Source organism: Gopherus evgoodei, chromosome 8 (genome assembly GCF_007399415.2).
Source record: "Gopherus evgoodei ecotype Sinaloan lineage chromosome 8, rGopEvg1_v1.p, whole genome shotgun sequence".
Lineage (NCBI taxonomy): Eukaryota > Metazoa > Chordata > Testudines > Testudinidae > Gopherus > Gopherus evgoodei.
The window spans coordinates 18,869,390-18,892,138 of NC_044329.1; the positions used below are offsets into that span (position 1 = coordinate 18,869,390).

The 22,749-nt window shown below is 43.8% G+C and overlaps 1 protein-coding gene across 4 annotated transcripts in view; it reads left to right on the forward strand.

The window, feature by feature from the left end:
• Positions 1 to 1,878: 1,878 nt before the first annotated feature.
• Positions 1,879 to 22,749, forward strand: part of STK32A (serine/threonine kinase 32A) — a 91,639-nt gene continuing 70,768 nt past the window's right edge. Inside the window, exons 1-3 of one of the 4 annotated variants that reach the window (XM_030573900.1) lie at positions 1,879 to 2,236; positions 2,415 to 2,498; positions 7,945 to 8,119. In XM_030573900.1, coding sequence (XP_030429760.1) covers positions 8,068 to 8,119 — 52 coding nt within the window. In that variant the 5' untranslated portion in view covers positions 1,879 to 2,236; positions 2,415 to 2,498; positions 7,945 to 8,067. The remainder of the gene's footprint in view (positions 2,237 to 2,414; positions 2,499 to 7,944; positions 8,120 to 22,749) is intronic. The other 3 variants (XM_030573899.1, XM_030573902.1, XM_030573903.1) reach the window with 3 other exon arrangements.

Here is a 22,749-nt window from a genome sequence, read left to right on the forward strand (position 1 = left end):
AAAGGGTCATTAGGGAGAACCGGTCTTAGAAGATGCTAATATCCCACCAGGGAGTCTTCCTGAGGACAGTACAAACAGCTTCTATGGCCCTACAGAGGCATGTGACCAAGTCACCCGGTACTGGACTCCATCATAGAATACCAATGTTTTTCCACTGAAAAATGTGGGAACTAAAAAGTTGGAGACAGAGGGTTCCCGCCATATGCAAAAGCTATTTAAGGCAGGGAAGTGACATCATTGTGTTTCTTCACTGACTTCCCAGCCAAAGGAAATGCCTGGAAACACCTGAGAAACAAGGATTGAACTGGGGGAGAAGGATTGAACACCGGCTAGAGGAATTTCTAGCCTGTGAAAGGTATATATGGGGGTTTAAGTGCAACTTGTCCTCAAGAATCTCTGCAAACTGCCTAAGCCAACAGTTAGGGTGAGAATTTGCAGGGGAGTAGAGTCACAGTTCCACCTTCTATTCCTTTCTCCCTGCTCTGTTGGTGGTGAGCTGCCCCTGGTGAGTGGAGAAGGGACAAAGTGGTAACAGGAGTGCAGGGGGCTGCAGTTTTGGCCTGCCCATGTGCAGTCTCTTACTCCTTTTCCCCCCATTGCACAGTTGTGTAAAGTGGGGAGGCATGATGCTTCCAGTTGTGAAAAAATCTGCACCATGTGCCGTGAGTGGGATCTCATTTTGGCATCAGTAGTGGGTGGAGCTTTCTTGGATTGAGTTGGATTTGAGACTGTATCAGCACATGCAATCTGACCCCTGAGAGGAAGGATAAGCCAATGGCTAGGGCATTAACCAGAAACCTAGGTTTAATTCCCTGCTCTGCCAGAGATGTCTGTGTGACCTTGGGCAAGCCACTTTGCCTTTCTGTGCCTCTGTTCCCATTTGTAAGATGGGGATAATAGCACTGCCCTACCTCGTGGGGGTGTTGTGAGGAAACTATATTAAAGGTTGTGAGATGCTCAGATACCAGGATGATGAGGGCCATATAAGTACCTAGGAGACATTACAACAGCCATAGCAGACAGGCATTCTCAGCTCGCTTCAAAGACACATGGATAGGAAGGCAACTCAGCACTTCTTCTGTGAGGCGAAGGCACTATACTATTAGTGCAGCAATTTATTATTTGTATTCATTAGTATTGGAAGCACCATGGTGTGTCTGCTTCTTGACTGGAATCTTTAACATAGGGGTTTAGCTGGACAGTTAGGAAAAAGATGGGTAAATTGTGCTTTATCCTGCATGGTGCTGAATACTTTGGCTGTGATCCAGCAAAGCAGTTAAGCATCTGCTTAACTGTATATTTATAAATCATCCCATTGAAGGCAATGGGGATTACCCACATCCTTGAAGTTAAGCATGTGTTTAAGAGCTTTGCTGGGTTGAACCTATGGTGCTCAGCACCTTGCAGGATCGAGCCCTTTCTGCAGAGAGGAAAGCAGGGGGCAATTGCCTGTTTTGTAAAGAGTGCATGGGGCAGGGAATTCAGCCTAGGTCACTGATCCTGACCGCCCCTCCCCCCATGTGATTTTAAATCAGTAGCAGAATGTATAACCTCACTTATATTTCTAAAAAATAATTTTCTAAAGCACTGTTCCACGCAAAGACAGTCCTGTTTCCATCACAAGCTGGAGGTGGGGGAACCCTGCCTAGAAGTAGCAGAGTGACAGGAAAAGATTGTCTTTGCCCTTGACCTGTGAAATGTTTTATTACGGGATCTCTGAAAAGTGCTGATTTGTTGTGTTTAAGCGACACAATGTGCCTTCAGTGCTTCTGCAGTTGGAGAACCGGTGCCAATCTCATCAGCATTAACTACAGTTGCAGAGGTTTGCCACATCCTAGAGCTATCACTTTGCCTTACCTCACTAATAACACTCCCCATTTATTCCACTCTCCCCCCTCCCACCTTACTTCCTCCCTTGTGTCAGTGTGTGCATGCATTTGCATGTCGTTCTCTCCTGCTCTCTGGTGTATTTCACCTCTTGTGACTGCTGCAGGCTCCTCCTGCAATCTGCAAAAGGAAACTTCCCTGCAATAGGCTTGGATCCCAAGTCCACTTGCCTCAAACCGAGACTCCCCAGAAAGAAAACTTGGCTCCAACCCTTCCCCCCATCTATCCAAACTGCATAGCTGTGCAGTGCCCACAGCTGCTATTTTTCCTGAGCTGCAGCTTCAGGTTGTTGCTGCCCTACTCCTGGCTACTATTTCAGTCTCTTTGCTGCTTTCTCCTCTCTCGCAAGGTAGGTGGTTTCTTTTGTTTGACTCCCTAAGATCTCCGACTAGTAACTGCACCATCCCCTTACTGATCTGCTTTCAGCATGATTTTAAGTCCTCCGGCTGGAGGATGACTGTAATAGTTGGCTAGTGCTTTGAATGTTTACATTTTGCGGGCAATAACTTAGTCACTTTCTGGAATAGGGCAGATGTCTGAAAGCGTGGAAGCTGCAAAGGAAGAATGCTAAAGGAACAACGGCTCAGGATCAGAAGCAAAGGTGATTCAAAGTAAAGTCTGTTCCCTTCTGAACTTTCTTCTCTGTGAGTGTTTGCAAGGGGGCTCAGAATACTGTGTGATTTCTTTGGGGAAGAAATTTAGAGTAGTCAGTGGTCCATGTAGTCCTGTATCCCTGCTGTGCTAGTGTCCAGTGCCGGATGCTTCAGAGGAACATGTAAAAAAACCAAACCCATTTGGTAATTAAATGATAATGTACCCCTGGGGAAGTTTTCTTCTACCCTCATGCACAGTGGTTGGCTTATGTTCTGGTGGATGTGTATGTTTATAACCTTTTGTGAATGACTGTTCTAGCTAGTCTGACTGTTATTATTCAGATACATCTCTAAACCTGTTCTTAATCCTGCGGGGCTCTGGCTCCATTGTAAAGAATGTGCTGCTTGCACTGTGAGATTAAACCCGTTGAGGCAATTGTTAAATAGCTGTGCCTTTTCTTTTAATGGCTGCAGATAAAATAGCTGGTCTTTAAGAAAACAAAGGAGACAGGACACTGAGCCTGCAGGTGTTTTGATGTCAATCCTCCCACCCCCCATCTAAGTGAGGGCTTCCCATCCCTATAAACCTGCTGATGACCAGTGCTACTCTTAACAAGGCATAGGGTGCATAGTCAGTAGAGCCTTTGCCATTCTGTTAATGGAACGGTGAATGATTCGATTATGAAGGCTAATGCTAACCTAAAGTATTAACATAGCGCTAGCTCTAGGGAAAGACCAGTGGCCAATTTTCACCCTTAAGTGGTGCTTGGCGAATTTAAAATGGAAAACAACAAAAAGTGCAGAAGGACTATCGTCTCACAGGATGGCTTATTTTAAACAAATTATAGCCAAGTCTCCCATTTTACCCCAGACAACCTCTCTGAAGCCAGCTTAACTGAAATCATGACCTGTGTCCCTCTGGATAGGTCCTGTGTCGAGGTATTGCCAAGATGTAAATAAAAAAGCTGTGAACTCCAGTACAACAAGGACTCATAAAGGATATGGCAACCGACCCTAACAGTTGCTGATGACTTTGCTATAATTTGAAGACACCATGATGGGATCCTGTTTTATGGCCATTGTCACAACATACTGTTGTACAGGCTGTGTTTTGAGTTTATTAATAGACGTGAAGTACCTATCCTCGCTGCAGCCTTTTGCTGTAGTAAGAGCAAAGCATCCTTCTGATGTGTTCTTGTTTGCTCAGAGAGTAAGTTCTGTAGCTGGAAAAGAATTGCCCTTGGGGTTATGTTAAAGGTCTGGAGTGAGTCCTCAGCCTGTTCAGTTTAAAGGCAGCAGCAGAAATCAGGCTCTGATTTGTTTTATTATTGGAGATGTTTTCAACCCTGTGAAATGAGCACTTGGGGTTCAGGGTTTTTTTAATAGTTTGCATCATTTTTAGCCTTTTGTAAAAAGCAAACTTTCTCACTCTTTGCTAGTGAAAGTGAGCTCTGAGCGAGAGCTCAATTGTAGCGGTTCAGATGAATTGCCATTAGCTTGAGCTTATAAAGTGCTCTGGAGATGGAGTGCATCTGAGGAAGTGGGTATTCACCCACGAAAGCTCATGCTCCAAAACATCTGTTAGTCTATAAGGTGCCACAGGATTCTTTGCTGCTTTTACAGATCCAGACTAACACGGCTACCCTCTGATTCTGGAGATGGGATGCATTGTGGGCCTGATTCTACGTGGTGCGGGCATCCCCTGTTAGGTACTGAGTGCTCTCAACTCCTGTTAACATCATGGGGAAGTAAGGATGCTGAGCCTCTCTTACTGGTATTCAGCACCTCACAGGATCAGCCTCTCCTAAATTGCTGATGGTGGTTAGATTATAGTAATACAGGATCAGTGATGAATGCTTGTCCTGTGCTGTAATAATTTTACTTCAGAAAGGGAAATAAAATGTATTTTAGAAGAAGTATTATTAACAGCCAGATTTTGTTACCCTTACTGACATTAAATGGTACCTTTCTTGGCAAGTCATCCTGTGGAAGCCAGTGAGATTACTCATGGAGTAAAGCACTCTTTGACATGAGTGAGGTTATGAGAATCTGGCTTTAAGGTCAAAGATGAACCCAAATCAAATCTCCTGCTACAAAGGGGAGGAGTGGGTTGGAATCCAATTGCAAATCCAGGTCTGAATTGCACAAATTGCCAGTTTCTATAGACTGAGCTGAGTCCATCCCCTAGAACTGACATCTCCCACCCTGAGCTTCAGAGTGTTAGAAATCCCAAACCAAACTGAGTGGCCTGGGCCCATTTTATTCAGCTCTCAAGTCGGGAGAGCCTTAAACATGTGCTTAACTTTTGACTTCAAAGGGACTTCAGCACATTCTTAGCATTAACCTTTCCTGACTCAGGTCTGAGGCTGGCTGTGAGTTTGTGCTATTGCATTTCTAAGCTTTGGAAACAAAAACAAAAGTTAGCGAGAAGAAGCTAGAGTGTGAAGCTGCAGGGAAAATGGAAGCGTGCAGGAAAGAGGATGGGATGGTGAGAGGTGAGCTAGCATATTTGTTTATGTGAGAGAGAACTCTCAGTTAGAAGGGAGTCATAAGCTTAGTCAGAGAAGAAAAACCACATGGATCAAGGTCATAGGAGCTGGTTGCCCTTCTTTCTGTGTATCAAATATTTATTGATTGAAGATGAATAAAACAAGATGCTCTGCCACAATCAAGCCCACTCATGAAGCCAGTCTTGGAAAGAAACCTCCTCTGTGTTTCTCTTTCCCTGTTTGCTGTAGCATTCTGTTCTGTAGTCTACTTTCCAAGCTGCATATGATCAGCACCCTCTTCCCACCTTGTTGGGTCTGCTCCTGCACCACAGCGCTGTCTGGCTCTGCTTAGTTTTCTGCCATGATCCCTGGATAATGAAGATGTCACATTTTCCAGAGTTCCACATTCCATTTGGCCTTGTATGCGTTTCATTCTACGGTGGGCATTTGGCCAACTTAATCTTTTTTTATTTTAAGCAGCGTTTGCAACCAAGCCATTTTGCTGCCCCATCTGTTTCCCTCCACCCCCATTCTATTCCCACATGACTTCCTTTCTAACTTCATAGTGATTTTCATCTGTCCAAAGAAGACCACATGAATAAAATGTTAACCATTTTAGCATCTGATCCAGCAGTTCTTATTCAGATACAAGTCCCATTGGCCTGCCATGGAAGTTTTGAGTGAGTAAGGACTTCAGGTTCATATCCATAATCTTTCCTTTGACCTCTGTGTATTGTGTTTTTAATGATCCTTCCTTTTTTATGTTGCAATACAGAGAGTTTTGCCACTTTTATTTTAAATCCTGTCGCTTGCTGAATCAACCTGTTAGTTCTGCTTACAGGGGATAGTTCCCATTTTTTTTAATTAGTTTGCATTCTACCCTTAAATGGTCACAGAAAAATCTGAATTGCCTGCAAAGCCTCCCCTGTAAGGTTGAAGCCTCCCACCCATGGATGGACCTGTACACTGTTCTCTCATTTTTAATGTGGCCCATCCCATCACCCCTGGAACTTTCATTGTCTGGTGTGGGAATTCTGGCTACCAAAAGAATAATGAATTGCGTTCCTAATGATTATAGTAGAGGGTCTGAGACTCAGGACTCCTGGGTTTTGTTCCTGGCCCTGCATCTAGTTTGCTATGTGATTTTTAGGCATATGACCTAAATGCTCTGTGCCTTTGTTTCCCCATCTGTAAAAAACTTACCTGTCATACCTCATAGAGAGATTTATGATGAACAATTAATATTTGCAAAGAATGTTGAGGTCAGGGTATGAGGTTCTATGAAGATTTAAAGTGGTATTATTTATTAAGATAGCATCTTCTAGTAACCTCCTTCCGCACACTCACACCCTTAGGTAACAGACATAATGGAATTGGAGCTACAAAAGATAAATACGAATAAGTTAAAATATTACCGTGAAGGAAGTTGAAAGAATAATTTCTTTGGCATTCATAAACAGTCAGTAATGGATGACCATGCCCATGGTAAATTTATTTGACATTCATAATTAGTCGGTAATAGATATCCATGCCCACTGTAATTGAAAATCAAATTTTACAGTGGATTTATTACTGGTAAAGAAAATATGTAACCTTATGTAATTCCTAAACTGAGTATATCATTTGCCATGAGCTGATTTGCAATTTCCTCTAATTTATTCTTTAATTGAAGGAATTCTATTATTTTAGAAGGTTCTTTTAACTCTCTGGCTTGATCACAGACAGCTATGAGTATTTACTGTCTGAGCTGTGTTGGTTAGTTGGGACTGGTCAGTAGGGTGACCAGACAGCAAATCGGGACAGGGGTTTGGGGTAATAGGAGCCTATATAAGAAAAAGACCCAAAAATCGGGAGATCTGGTCACGCTACTGGTCAGACAGGTGACATGGTTTTATTTCTCTTCCTGTGGTTGAATTGAGAATGTCATTACTTCCAGTTTGTCTTCTCACCCTGGTAACTTAAAACGCGTGACTTTGAAATTCAGTTCCCATGAACTTTTACGTAGTAAAACTTGATTGCATGAAGGTATGTGGGAAGCAAATACCTGAGGCATGGCTGAAGCAAATTTACTGAGGGCCAGATTCTGATTCCCTACTCACATTACTCCCAGCCCTAAAAATGCACAGTGATTATTTCTGGCATTGTTTTTAGCCCCACCCAGTCTTTCCTGTGTCTTAAAGTTCTTTATTTCATTCTCTTTCAAACATGCTATTAGACTGAATTTTCAATAAACACTCTATATGCATCTGACGAAGTGGGTATTCACCCACGAAAGCTCATGCTCCAATACGTCTGTTAGTCTATAAGGTGCCACTGGACTCTTTGCTGCTTTTACAGCTCCAAACTAACACGGCTACCCCTCTGATACTCTATATATAGGCAAGGATCTTGCATTTTTTATATGTAGGAACCCACTGTTACAGCTTACCTTCCTCGCATAGTAACATACGCAGCCAGCAGACTTAGAATAATATCATGTTAAAGAGACTGAGGAGCCTGATCCTGCATTCCCAGTGCACTGTCAAATCCTACTGTAGTCAGTGGAAATTTGAGGTACATGGGGCGTATGGCACAAACATGTTTCTTCAGGTTTATAAGCAAGATTACCTTTGGTTTGGGGCCCAGTTGTGCAACCCTCATTCATAGTGATGAGCATCTACCCTTGTGAGAAGACCAGCTGAAGTCAATGGAACTACTCATGGGAGTGAGAACTCGGCAGTATAAGGGACGCACAGTTGGATCCTTGATGTCTGCTCCTCTGGGTTTGTATAATGCTTAGCACAATGGGGCCCTAATTTTGATTAGTTGTGAGGGGCTGCTGATTAAAAATAATAATGGTGTTCTTCTCCTCCTTTCTTAGACTCACTTGGTTTTGAAACCATACGTTAACAGCCTGGCAAATGTGTGGTGACCAGTTTGCAGTGTTCCTTCCTCTGTGACAATGACGACGAGATGCTTCTTTTCTCTTTCCCCAGGACCTGCACATAACAAGTTCCACAGATCTTCTGAGAGAGCGCTAGATGCTAATGGTAACTTCAGCGCCATGTGTCCCAGGCTGGTGATGTAACTGCACAAGAGAACTTTGGGCAAAATTCACCATGGGCGCAAACACCTCCAGCAAGCCACTGGTCTTCGATGAAAATGAAGAGGGTAAGAGCACTTTTTTACTGTTCTGTTTAAAAGAACAGATGGTCCCCATGTGTATTCCACATGTGGGATACGCATGTGCACCAGGCACTGCACTTTCTTGCAAGCAGTGTCTGTTGTCCTGCACCTGCACTGCAGCTCTCCTTGTGCTTCCACCCCTGGGCATAAAGGGTGGTGTGGGCCAACATCTCTCAAGTTCTTTCTTACCACCGCATGGTCTGGGTTGGAATCTTCAGTGTACTCAGCTCCATTTTGCTGTGTCATTCCTGTAAGAATTCTGTGGAGTTAATTTTTTAGTAGTTTTTGTAGTATAGCATAGCATAGATAGCATTTTTTCCCCTGCCCAGGGACTTTTCCCCCAAGAAATCTGGCATTATGCCGAAAATGCTGGGGTTCAAAAAATGTGTTTCCTGCTCTCACACCTTTTCTATGAGTGACTAACATCAGTGCTGTCTTTACTGCCTGGGTTATGCTCACATTTCTGCCAAATGCAGCATCTGTCTCCTCCCCCAAGAACTCATGAGGGTCAGGAAATGAGACTCAGAAAACACTTCACAGAATAAGGCAATGAAGCCCAGTCAGATATGGGCTGGGGACCCTCCCCTATACATTAGCCTCAACAAGCAGGCAGTACCCTCTGAGTATGAGCTCAGGAATGGAGGCTAATTCTGTTAAGCCTAAAGAGATGGCTTCAGAGGAGAGAAAGAGGCACTCTCATAGACATAAGGACAAGTTTTCTATGCCTAAGATTGCCCTGAAAAGAAGGGATCCTTCCCTGACCCTGTCAGGCTCGGGAAACCCAGCGCACCTGGGTGCTAAGGTCTTAGGCCCAACTAAATCTTTTCAGCAAGAGAAGGAGGTGTACAAGGGTATGTATTGAACAGTTCCAAAACCGGCTCTGGTGGTGAAGACTTAGGATAGACAGCTCCTAGTGCTTCCATTCACTTCAGGTACTGAGGCTGTACAATAGCAACATGGTCCCGGGGGGAACTGACTGCCATGGTCCACCAGTGGACTCTCTTCATACTCCTGGACAGTCAGAGACATACATCTCCCCGGAAGACTTATTTACCCTCCCCATCCACATTCACAGATCATATTGGGTCCATGTATATTCTGGGATGTTGTTACACCAGAGGAGGAGTCTGTCACAAGGAAACAGAATCATTCCCCCATTTCACCCACCAACCTTGAAGTACAGTCCTCATACTGTTGATCCTGCTGGTGATCAGGGATCCGGCCTTTGCTTCAGATTGGTCAGAAGTGCCACAGGATTCTTTGTGGCACTGAGGAGAGGTGGCCCCAGACAGAAGCCCTAGAAGAAGATGAGGGTTCCAACCTCCAAATAGACACAGGTGGTACCCTGTGCTGTGGGGTCCCCCCTCTATTAGTGGAGCGATTTTATCAATATCAGTATATTGGGGATAATGGGAACCCTACCCCAGACACCCAGGCTCGGTGCACAAATTCTGTTTACCATTGCGTGGCCGTATGCAACCAGCCCCATTGGAGTATTTGGAGGAGGAAGGAGGATCTGACAGTTCCAGTGGTTCCAGGATCAATCTCATCATTGTCACTGGATGAGGCAGCCTCTCCATCTTCTCCGTCTCTGCTGGATGACTTTAAAAAATACCAAGAGCTTATGCACACAGTAGTGGCAGAGCTACAAATCCAGCTAGAGGAAACTCGGGAGCCTCACCACAGCTTACTAGACATTCTGCAACCCTCCTGTCCCAGAGTGTCCTTCCCCATCAACAAGGCCATCATGGTCCTAGCAAAGGCCATCTGGCACACCCCTGCTTCTTGTGCTCCCACTCCTAAGAGGCCTAAGAAGTGCTGCTTTGTCCCATCCCAGGGGGAACAGTTCTTGTTTTCTCACTCTCGGCCAAACTCCTTGGTGGTGCAGGTGGCTACAAAGCGGCCCAAGCAAGAGCACTCAAAGGCCACTTCCTCTGATAAGGGGTATAAGAGACTCAGCCTTTTGGGAAGAAAGGTCTTCTCTTCCACCTTCCTCCAGTTCAGGCTCTTTAATTATCAGGCTGTCAATAACCTCAATTTTCAATGGGATAGATAAGTTTAATCATGAACAAAACATCGAGTGAAATATGACTCTGAGATCCACAGAACAGTCCCTATTATGTAATCGCTGGTCACCCAAATTTACTGGTTAAGCAAAGGTCATTCATGCCTTCTAACTGCACACACCAGCTATTACTTCACTTGCCTTTCCCAACTACCAAACGGTTTATAATGCCCACCTGAGGGCGGGGTTCGAAGAGTGACCCTCCCCCGGGGAGCCAATGGTTTGAGAAGTGCCAGGTGAATCCCCTGGTGATCTGAGGGTGAGAACTGCTGGATTTTGGAAATGGTAAGAGAGCTTCTTGGGGGGTTGGCAATCACCCCAGTCACATGAGGAGTGCTGGATTTAAGGGTGGTGGGAAAACAACTTAAGGGCTGGGCGTTTCCCTGCCTGCTTTGGGCTTGGTGGGAAAGCTGCTTCAGTGGTGTCAGCCAGTATCATCGTTGGAGGTTCTTGATAACTTTGCCCTTCCAGGCCACCATACTAGTTGTTACCATGAAACTAGAGCTCGGGGTTGATATTACAGAACCATGATAATGAGCATGCATTATCACAATATTAGCTCTGAGAGATAGTTGTCTTGGTGCTGCCATGATTATAGATGCAATCTTTCAAATATTGCTCCATAAACTTATTTCCTGATGCACGGCGAGAGTCTGTTTATTAACTACCATATATGCTTCCACATGGCTGCATGAATACAATACATAAATACAATACATAAAATACAGGTGGCACATCATATAAGCTACTATCGTAGACAGATAAATATAATACTGGTCAAATACTGAAAGATAACAGTATTTAATCATTAAAATGCTCAGTTTATCCTGGGAAACTTTGACTTTCACAGTAAGTTTTGAGTTTGGTTCAACACCTTATGAAATATATTTGATATTTATCAGTTGCAAAATGAAATCTTTGAAGTGCCTTTTCGATAACACTCACAATAGCCTTTTCATATTTTTTAATGTTAAATTATTAAATGTTAAAAATACTGGAATGGTTGGAACAATTTTGTTTACTAGTTGCTCAGTTGCTCAGACCAGGGTTAGAGAAGGAACAGGAAGCTTTGTCCAGCCAGCAGCCTGCTGCTAGTCATCTGATCCCACTGAGTCAACAGGTACAGCATCTGGTTGCAGGGCTGTTGCTGCAATTCCCTTATCTGCCTTCACAGTGTGGTGGTGCAGCGGGTAAGGCTCTTGCTCTGTAACCCCATGGACCTGGGTTGGAGCTCTGTGGAGGCTGGCAAAGGATGGAAGTGTTATGGGGGTAGCATGCCTCAGGTGAAGGGAGCTCCTACAGCCAGAACTCCCTTTCCTGGTTATCAGGAATGATGTTGATAGGCTGTACTGTAAGCTGAGATTGGCATTCCTTAGTTAGCCTGAAAAATAGGGAGCAGGGGTTTGTGCTGGAGCCCAAGCAGAAACAAGTGCCACCCCCAAGTCTATTTCAGGCCTGTGCCTCAGAGCACAATCTACTATTCAAACACCAAATACACAAAACAGCCCTGGCCACTACAGCGCTTTGAGTGTCTCTTTTCACCTCCCTGAAAAGAATACAGCCCTTCCTTTAGTCCCCTGCCGAACTGCGTGTCAGGCAAGCAGTCCTTAGTCCTTTCCAGCTCTTTCACCCTGCCACAGTATGGAAATGGGGAGCTGGGGAATGCTGGCCTGCCTTGCTGCACAAGAGCAGGGCAGAATGGCTGCCCGGCTCTCTGGAGAGCACTAGGAGAGGAACGTTGGTTGTACACCAGCTAACGCGCCCTGGACTCAAGGTGAGGAGCCTAGGTAACAAAATGGAGGAACTAGAGTTACTGGTTCAGGAAGTGAAACCGGATATTATAGGGATAACAGAAACATGGTGGAATAGTAGTCATGACTGGAGTACAGGTATTGAAGGCTATGTGCTGTTTAGGAAAGACAGAAATAAAGGCAAAGGTGGTGGAGTAGCATTGTACATCAATGAGAAGGTTAACTGTAAAGAAATAAGAAGTGATGGAATGGACAAGACAGAGTCTGTCTGGGCAAAAATCACACTGGGAAAGAAAGCTATTAGAGCCTCCCCTGAGATAGTGCTTGGGGTGTGCTACAGACCGCTGGGATCTGATTAGGATATGGATAGAGACCTCTTCAATGTTTTTAATGAAGTAAACACTAATGGGAAATGTGCGATCATGGGAGACTTTAACTTCCCAGATATAGACTGGAGGACAAGTGCTAGCAAGAATAGTAGGGCTCAGATTTTTCTGGATGTGATAGCAGATGGATTTCTTCACCAAATAGTTGAAGAACCAACAAAAGGGGATGCCATTTTAGATTTGGTTTTGGTGAGTAGTGAGGACCTCATAGAAGAAATAGTTGTAGGGGACAACCTTGGTTCGAGTGATCATGAACTAATTCAGTTCAAACTAGATGGAAGGATAAACAAAAATAGATCTGGGACTAGGGTTTTTGACTTCTCAAGAGCTAACTTTAAAGAATTAAGGAAATTAGTTAGGGAAGTGGATTGGACTGAAGAACTTGTGGATCTAAATGCGGAGGAGGCCTGGAATTACTTTAAGTCGCAGCTGCAGAAACTGTCAGAAGCCTGCATCCCAAGAAAGGGGAAAAAACCATAGGCAGGAGTTGTAGACCAAGCTGGATGAGCAAGCATCTCAGAGAGGTGATTAAGAAAAAGCAGAAAGCCTACAAGGAGTGGAAGAAGGGTGGGATTAGCAAGGAAAGCTACCTTAGTGAGGTCAGAACATGTAGGGATAAAGTGAGAAAGGCTAAAAGCCATGTAGAGTTGGACCTTGCAAAGGGAATTAAAACCAATAGTAAAAGGTTCTATAGCCATATAAATAAGAAGAAAACAAAGAAAGAAGAAGTGGGACCGCTAAACACTGAGGATGGAAAGGAGGTTAAGGATAACCTAGGCATGGCCCGATATCTAAATAAGTACTTTGCCTCAATCTTTAATAAGGCTAATGAGGAGCTTAGGGATAATGGAAGGATGACAAACGGGAATGAGGATATAGAGGTGGATATTACCACATCTGAGGTAGAAGCCAAACTTGAACAGCTTAATGGGACAAAATCGGAGGGCCCAGATAATCTTCATCCAAGAATATTAAAGGAACTGGTGCATGAAATTGCAAGCCCGTTAGCAAGAATTTTTAATGAATCACTAAACTCAGGGGTTGTACCGTACGACTGAAGAATTGCTAACATAGTTCCTATCTTTAAGAAAGGGAAAAAAAGTGATCCGAGTAACTATAGGCCTGTTAGTTTGACATCTGTAGTATGTAAAGTCTTGGAAAAAATTTTGAAGGAGAAAGTAGTTAAGGACATTGAGGTCAATGGTAATTGGGACAAGTTACAACATGGTTTTACTAAAGGTAGATCGTGCCAAACCAACCTGATCTCCTTCTTTGAGAAGGTGACAGATTATTTAGACAAAGGAAATGCAGTAGATCTAATTTACCTCGATTTCAGTAAGGCATTTGACACGGTTCCACATGGGGAACTATTAGTTAAATTGGAAAAGATGGGGATCAATAGGTGGATAAGGAACTGGTTAAAGGGGAGACTCCAGCGGGTCATACTGAAAGGTGAACTGTCAGGCTGGAAGGAGGTTACTAGTGAAGTTCCTCAAGGATCAGTTTTGGGACCAATCTTATTTAACCTTTTTATTACTGACCTTGGCACAAAAGGCAGGAATGTGCTAATAAAGTTTGCGGATGACACAAAGCTGGGGGGCATTGCTAACACAGAGAAGGACCGGGATATCATACAGGAAGATCTGGATGACCTTGTAAATTGGAGTAATAGTAACAGGATGAAATTTAATAGTGAAAAGTGCAAGGTCATGCACTTAGGGATTAATAATAAGAATTTTAGATATACATTGGGGACACATCAGTTGGAAGCAACAGAGGAGGAGAAGGACCTTGGAGTATTGGCTGATCACAGGATGACTATGAGCCGCCAATGTGATATGGCCGTTAAAAAAGCTAATGCAGTTTTAGGATGCATCAGGCAAGGTATTTCCAGCAAAGATAAGGAGGTGTTAGTACCATTATATAAGGCACTGGTGAGACCTCATCTGGAATACTGTGTGCAGTTCTGGTCTCCCATGTTTAAGAAGAATGAATTCAAACTGGAACAGGTTCAGAGACGGGCTACTAGGATGATCCGAGGAATGGAAAACCTGCCTTATGAAAGGAGACTCAAAGAGCTTGGCTGAGGGGGATATGCTTGCTCTTTATAAATATATCAGAGGGATTAATATTAGGGAGGGAGAGGAATTATTTAAGCTTAGTACCTATGTAGACACAAGAACAAATGGGTATAAACTGGACACTAGGAAGTTTAGACTTGAAATTAGACGAAGGTTTCTAACCATTAGAGGAGTGAAGTTCTGGAACAGCCTTCCAAGGGGAGTAGTGGGGGCAAAAGACATATCTGGCTTTAAGACTAAGCTTGATAAGTTTATGGAAGGGATGGTATGATGGGATAGCTTAATTTTGGCAATTGATCTTTGATTATCAGCAGATAAATATGCCCAATGGTCTGTGATGGGATGGGATCTGAGTTACTGCAGAGAATTCTTTCCTGAATGCTGGCTGGTGAGTCTTGCCCACATGCTCAGGGTTTAGCTGATCGCCATATTTGGGATCGAGAAGGAATTTTCCACCGGGGCAGATTGGCAGAAGCCCTAGAAGTTTTTCGCGTTCCTCTGCAGCATGGGGCATGGATCACTTGCTGGTGGATTCTCTGCAGCTTGAGGTCTTCAAACCACAATTTGAAGACTTCAATAACTCGGACATAGGTTAGGGGTTTGTTATAGAAGTGGATGGGTAGGGTTCTGTGGCCTGCTTTGTGCAGGAGGTCAGACTAGATGATCATATTGGTCTCTTCTGACCCTAAAGTCTAAAGTCTATGAGACATAGAGCTGCCTAGGGACCTCACCAGCTCCTAAGTGTGTTTGTTGCAGTGCACAAGGCACCCCAGGTGCTGACACACGCTGTTCCTTTTTAAAGCAAGAGCAATTACACACAGCACCGTATTCCCTCCACTATCCTGAGCCAACCTTCCCTGAGTCTGCAGCTCCAGTTCATGGCTCTTACCAGGCCATTCCCCTACCTTCTGTTTACGGTGCTCTAAGACAGGATTTCACTCTCTGAGCTCACTCAGGGAATGGATTTATGATGATGTCCTCCAAATGTTATGAAATCTGATACACCACTTCTATTGCTTACTGGATTGCTGGCCTCATAATAAATGTTGAGTAAGTACATGGACAACACTAGCTTGCACTTGGGCTAAATTGGCTGCTGGCCTCACTCCCTGATTATTATTAAACTTCTGTTGGTTATTTTGCATTAAAGTAATTGGAAAAAATGATGGAAAACAAACTCCATTTTGAGATTCTCCTGGAGGTTGCACCTCTTGTTGCTGTACATTTGAACGCTCAGTATTGGCCTCTGTCATAAATAGCTGCCAGCAGTGACTCAGCAGTATAGGTGACTGATTTTCACTTTTCCCATGTCCTTCCTTGAAGTGGCATGGCTGGGAGATTGTTGGTGACAAGGAGACTTCTCATCACATTAGAACTATTCATAAACACTGGTTGGTGGGAGACATGGCAGAAAGCAAAGGATTTCCCTGCATAGGCCCCAATTCAGGAAAACACTTAAGTATGTGTATTCAGGAAAGCATTTAAAATATGTGTTTAAGTCCCATTGAAATCAATGAGATTGAAGCACTTGCTTAAAGTTAATCATGTGATTAAATGCTTTCCTGAACAGGGAAGCTTTCATAGCTTTAATTTACACTGGAATGGCAAATCAAAAGTACTAATGCTATGGTGTAACTTGAGGAGCGTAACTTAAAAAATAACTTTATAGTGTTTGCAGGCAGATTCGGATCATGTTACAACCTGCACAGCATTATCATCATCATCATAAGTGTGCACATGCATAACCATTCACCCAAAGCTCTCAAAGCACTTTATATGTGGTATTATTTCCATTATACAGTCAGAAAAAGTGAAGCACAGAGAAGATAAATGTTTTGCCCAGATTCACATAATGTCTGATCCGGTGCACACTGGAGTAGTGACAAAGATTCCATTGACTTCAGCAAGTGCAAGTCCATAATGAGCCAATGGCAGATTCTGAAATAGAGCCCAGATGCCTTTCCTGTCTCCTAACCAGCTGTCATGTCCAGGGCATCTCACTGCCTCTCTTAAAGTGTACTTAAAATTCCTCCCCTAGATGTGGACTCTAATAGGAACTGTGGCATTGACACTTTTTAAAAATCATTATCCCTATATGGGATGGTCTGTCCTAAACAGCTGATTGTAAAAACCTGTGCTTTTATTTCCCCCCCAGTAAAATAGGTTGGATGTTTTGTGCTGGGCAGTGTCTTTTATTACATTTTCCAATTAAATCTGTTCTTGTATGATTATAAGCTCTTTGTGGGGAGGGACAATCTCTTCCATTCCATTTGTGCAGTGCTTAGGACAATGGGGTCCTGATCCTCATTGAGGTCTAGGGGCACTACTACAATACAAATAGATAATAATGGTCATACTCAGTGCCAAGTGCAGATAGTTGTTTGAAAGTCTGCATGAATCCCATAAGTCTAATGTTTATATAAAATAAGCATTCAAAACTATCTTTAAATGAATAGAGTATCAGAGCTACTAGTTGTCAGGGTAATTCATGCTTGATAGTGTTCTTTAAAAGAAGTTATTTTTCTTAGTTATTTTCACTAAGTCTCACTGAGGACCTGATCTTCAGCCTACTGAAGCCAATGATAGACTTCTAAGGGGCTTTGGATTGCCTTATTGCTATAACCTTTGTTCTACCTCCTCCCATCCTCTCTGTGCTGTTTGTTAACCTTATGTATCACCACTTTTGTGTTGTAAGCCCTTCTTGGCAGGCACTGTGTGTTTCTGTTTCTGCAACTTTTGGACACTATAAAAAAAAATACTTCTTGAAGTCAATAGGAGCTGAAGGTGCTGAGCAACTGCTAGGAGGAACTCAGCATCTCCCGGTATTGGGCCCTAATTGCATCTGCACATCAGGTAATTATCTGCTCAGATATATTCTCCCGCCAATGTTGTTGGGCTCGGTTAACAGGAGAGGAGTTGAAAGACCCTGAATGTCAATTGCATGATGAGTTATTCTTGGCAAGTACTTAAATCCAAAGACTTGCCTATCAGATGTATTTATCTACTTATTTAGGGACAGACTCTGCCACCCTTACACAACAGAGTAGTACATTACTCTGTGAGTAGTTCCTTTGATTTCAGTGAGTCTGTTTCTGGAGTAATGTACTACTCAGCATGAGTAAGAGTGGCAGAATCTAGCTCTTAGTGATTTTGTCTATCACAACTGTAGGAAAGTGATTCTTATAACACAGAGGTTCTCAAACTCCTTCATAGTGTGGCCTTTGCCTTAATACAGACAGCGTCTCATGGACACCACCCCTCTCATATCTGATCTTACGCACTGCGTCTAGCAATCCTGGTGCTAGCTATGGCCTTTACTGACATGGACAAGTGATATTAGGAAAGCATTGAATATATGCTTTGGGACTCTTTAATGCGAAAGTAGCAGCTGCAAACAATGAAAGCCAGCATCACATACCTGCCAAATCTCTGTGGACAAGCAGTAAGTGTTTCATGGGCCAGGGACTGAGAATCCTTGCCATAAACTGGTCCTCAGATCCCCCCCCTTCCATTAAGTACTCACCTGCCATAAACTTCCAGCTGATGCATGGAAAATCTGGTGGGCCACAAAACTTGAATGCCCATGTCATTGTTTGCAATAATACGCACATCTCATTAAAATGCGTGTGGAATTGCATGGCTAAGCGGGCTATGCAGTGGTTCTTACTGCAGACATAGATCAAGAAACTGAGTATGCAGATGGACCCTTCGATGTGCTGCTGGCTGTATGTTCAAGCAGGTACCTGACATATTCATTGCCAGCACAAATAAGGTGCACAATTATGCAAGCATCTTTTCATGCACCTAATTTTGAAAATCGCTTGCTAAATGTTCAGTCCAAGGCATGGCTGAACCAAAAAATAGGTACACCGAATGCAGTTTCATAAACCTGTTTGTGCAATTCCATAACTGGAGAGCAAAACGCTGTGCATATCTACCTCCACATTGAGGGAGGGGGCAATTTTCATGAGCTTGCACTGTACAGATTGCTGTGGGGTGCAAGACAATACCATTTTGGGTTTATACTCCAGAGGGGGCGTGTACTTGAGTGCTGGGCAGTTCCCGAGCTGAGTCTTCCCACACAGAGCTGATCTCTGTGTCTTTCTGCAGCTGGGCATGTTCCTACATGTGTGTCTGCTAGAGGAGGCTTGAGGGCCTGGCTTAGCAGGACACTGAGGGAGCCCAGGCTGGTGGTACCCCAATACATCAGGTGGCATCCTGAAAGAAGGGGCAACCCGTCACAGATGGATGGATAATTACTGGTTCCTAGATTGATCACTCCCATAGTCCCTGGGGAGATTTGGAAAGGCATGTTGGTGAGACTGGACAAGAAGTCAGCAGAGAGCTAGAGAGGAAAGGATTTCGCTGGGAGACTGTTTTATAACATAGGGAACCCATCGTAAAGTTCATTAACTACTGTTCAGTCACTATTGGAGAGTGGAGTGTTCCATACTTTGACCTGAAATCAGGCACTATTGGTATGTTGGACAAATATCATATTCCTGGATCATCATCTTTCCAGAAGCATCAACTAGCTGTAGAGGCAAATGAAAAAGAGTCAAATATTTGAAAGGTTTCTGGTTGGCGTTCTTTTAAAACAAGGTCATTTTTTACTGAGCTAGTGGAAGGGGTGGAGGGAAGAGGGTTTGATTTGTTTGTGTTTTGTGTTGTTTAACTAATGGACTCATTCAGAAGAAACCTGTCTGTTTGTTTCTATCTCTAGAAATGGCTCATTCTGTACATTGGCCTCAATATCATTAATAATGTATCCCTTGGTACTGCTAGCCTGACAACATCAGTGATCAATGTCAATTAATACCCAGTGGCAGATGCCAAGATATTTAAAAAAAGAAGGTGCTGGTGAGCCCTGTTAATAAGTTAAAATGATAGTTTGAAAGACTTTACTAGGAAATTCGTTTTATGTGCTCAGTAGCCTGGCAGGTTCCATGTTGGTTGGTCATCAATTAGCAGCAAGCCTTTGCAGTACATATTTCTGGACTTGCTTGGAGGAAGGCACCCGTTTCTTGTGTTTGGATTTGTATAGCCCCTCACATAACAAGATCCTGATCCTGACCAAGCCTCCTGGGCTAATGTAATATAAAGATGATACATATGTAACAAACAGATCTGAATCTGACTCTACAGTCTCATCACTTTCTGTACTGCACCAAGCACACTCACTGCTCAGCTGACGAGAAATAATGTGATCATTCCTTACCTGGGTCTGTTGTACAGTACATAGGGTCCCACTGTCAAGCCACAGTGGCAAACCACTATTGTGCATGACTTTTACTCACTCCAGCAACCCGTACCATTTTGTTATCGTAATATCCTCATGGGTTTTTATATTGCTTTTAACAGCACCCAGGGATCTGTTGTGCTGGGAAGGGCATTCTGTAAATAACTTGATTAACGCTGGGAGGATTTTCTATTCTGATAATTCCTAATGAGTAACCAGAATTCCTTAATGGCTTCTCTCTGCTGGGGTTTCATTCACAAAGAAAAGGCAGGGAAAAACGGTCAGGTAAGCGATAGCAAATGGTGTCCGATTGACAGACCTAGAGACTGAGGGCCCATCCTCCAAAGCGTTTCCTGTGAGGTGCTGATCTCCCTCTGCTCTGGCTGAGGTAGTTTGGTACCTTGCAGAATGAGATGCTAAATCCTCTCCTCATCCAGTACGGCATAGGCAATATGGGAACACGCTACCTTGCCAATGTGCCTCAGTCCTGACTTGGTGGTGTGAAAAAGAAAGTTCAGAGTGGGATTTCCAAAAGGACTCAGCATTGGCTTAATTTCTGTTCCAAATGAAGTTGATGGGAATTTTACTGAACTCGGAACAGAAAATCCTTCCCTGTTTCCAAGCCCACCCATTCCTTGGCCTTTCTGCTAAAACTTTGAAAACATAGGTGGTTATTTCCAGTTGTAGGGGTGCTTTTTGTGATGTGAACCTCTTTCCAGTAGGAACTAGGGTTAATCTGATCCAAGTCATTCTATGAAGGCCACCAACAGCCATCAGATGGTAACAACCTTCTATTACCTATGACTTTGGGCTGGATTCATGCCAGTAGCCAGGAATTGGAGGAACTTTCCAAAGGAATGCAGTATTCATATTATAAAATGCACATAATGAGAGGTGTATGTGTATATACTGTACTCTAAATATACAGCTTAAGTCTATTCTCCCATTGGTGCATGCACAAAACTCCCATTAATGGGAATCCGGAATATATTTTGATGGAAGGAATGGAAGTCATTATATACCATATGTTTTTGCTTCTCTAGCTGTACTGGAATGGGCGATAAGTATCTTTATGTCCTTGACTGCTGCTTAACAGATGGGTTTTAACGAGGCTTTTGAGGAGTGAGGTGTCCTTCATGAGGACATTTCTTATGCTTTGTTAGTTTGCACATATTTTATCTAAACATTGGTCCTGGACTCTGGGTTCAGATATGAAATACCACCCCCTCTGGCATTAAAGTGGCATTTCCTGCACATGCTTCAGCAGACACTTTAAAGCTATAGCAGTGTACACACTGCTCCTTGTCTCAAACATAGTCCGTTTGTCAGACATTATGTTATAACCAGGCTTGGCGGGAGTCAGTTTAAATTGTTAGTTATTGCTAAATGTCCATTTTACCTGACACACAGAAATAATGAAAAAAGAATCCATAGAAAATTTTTGGCAAGTGCAGCATCCCCTGCACCTTGCACCTGCAGGGCTCCTATGTCACTGGCCCCGCAGCTGTGCAGAGAGCCATGTGCAGCTCTGCTATCACAGACCCAGTCATTCACTCACCTGCTGGGAGTATAGGGGCCATCCCCCAGCAGAAGCCATTCCACAGCGGTCTGGTCTTCCCTGCACCTGGGTCCTTGTACTTCTCTTTGCAGCCCTGGCCAGGGGTCTCTGCTCTGGTGGGCCAAGGCCATAGCCTCCTCTGCACCTTGTGCCTGGGTGTCTCAGAGCCCTTAACGGGGCAAGGAGCTGCCTGCAGCCCCGCTGTCAGCACTGACCTTACCCTACTCCCCCCGCCCCCTTAATTTCCACATGTGTGAAAATTGAAATTGCTTAAAAATGCTTAAAATCAAAATTGATATTGTGGCATTGCAAAAAATAAATATCAACTTCTGCCAAGCCTAATTGTAATATGAATTCTGTCTCCGACTTGAGAATGATTGAAATAGTTTCTTATCTGATGGCATCTAAAATTAATTAAGATTCTTGATTATGCAGACAAGGCTCCAGATTTAATTCCAGACTTTGGTTGCTAGTGTTTGCACCTAAGATTTTTGGATTAGCCCATTGTTAGAGGCTAGAAAGGTAGATAAGAAACAATGATCATCCCTAATGAAATGTTCTTCAAATCAGAATGTCATGTTACTTAGCGTTCACTCAGCTGGGTTAGCTGTATCCTCTGTGTTAAAAGTGTTAGTAAAGACCTTAATACAAAAAATGGAGCTGGAGAGTGCAAGTTTGTGAAAACTGGCTTCTGGTTTAGATTTTTAGATTTTAAGGACGGAAGGAACCTGTATGATCATGTAGTCTATCCAGCAGTGGATTATGGTTTTGTGGGACCCTGGGCCAGAGCAAGTGGGGGCCACTCCTCACCCCTTCGCCTGCAGTCTCACCCCCCACCACCACTCGCGGTGCTCCTGCTGGGGAAATGGGGTCAAGGCACAAAGGGTTGCCCCACCCCCCATCCCAGCATTCCTGCTGAATGGGGGCATGGGGGCTTGCCCCACTCCACCCGCCTGGCGCTCCTGCTGGGGAGTGGGTTGTGGGGGCAGAGGCTTCCCCCACTCCTCAGCAGGAGCACCAGGCAGTCAGAGAGGCTCAGAACGCATGGGTGCCCATTTTTCTGGGACCCCCCAGTTGGCTGGGGCTCCTGGGCACGGGCCCCATTGGCCCAGTGGCTAATTCATTACTGAGTCTATCCTCCTGTGTAACATAGGCTGGGGAATTCCGCTGTAATCCATAGAAGTTTCCAAAGCCTGCATGTGTTTGGGTCAAAGTGTTTGATTTAGATCCATTTCTATTGAGCATGCAACAAAAGAAGTGTTCAGTTAGATCAAGATACCCTAGAAGAATAAGCAGTATCAATGAAAAAGACCTATTTGTTCCTCTACCTTATGGATTGTTCTCTGTGTAGATACCCATTAGGGGTAAGTACATTCAGTCTCTTGAGAGAAGAAGAAATTTACCGCCACCAACACTTCTAGTTTTACACTTCTGGCCAGATTGTTATGGATGTTTTTACCCTTTCTCTGGAGTATTGAACAGTGCTGGAGGCCAATACCAGACCTAATGTCTGACCTTGTATGGTGAATTCTATG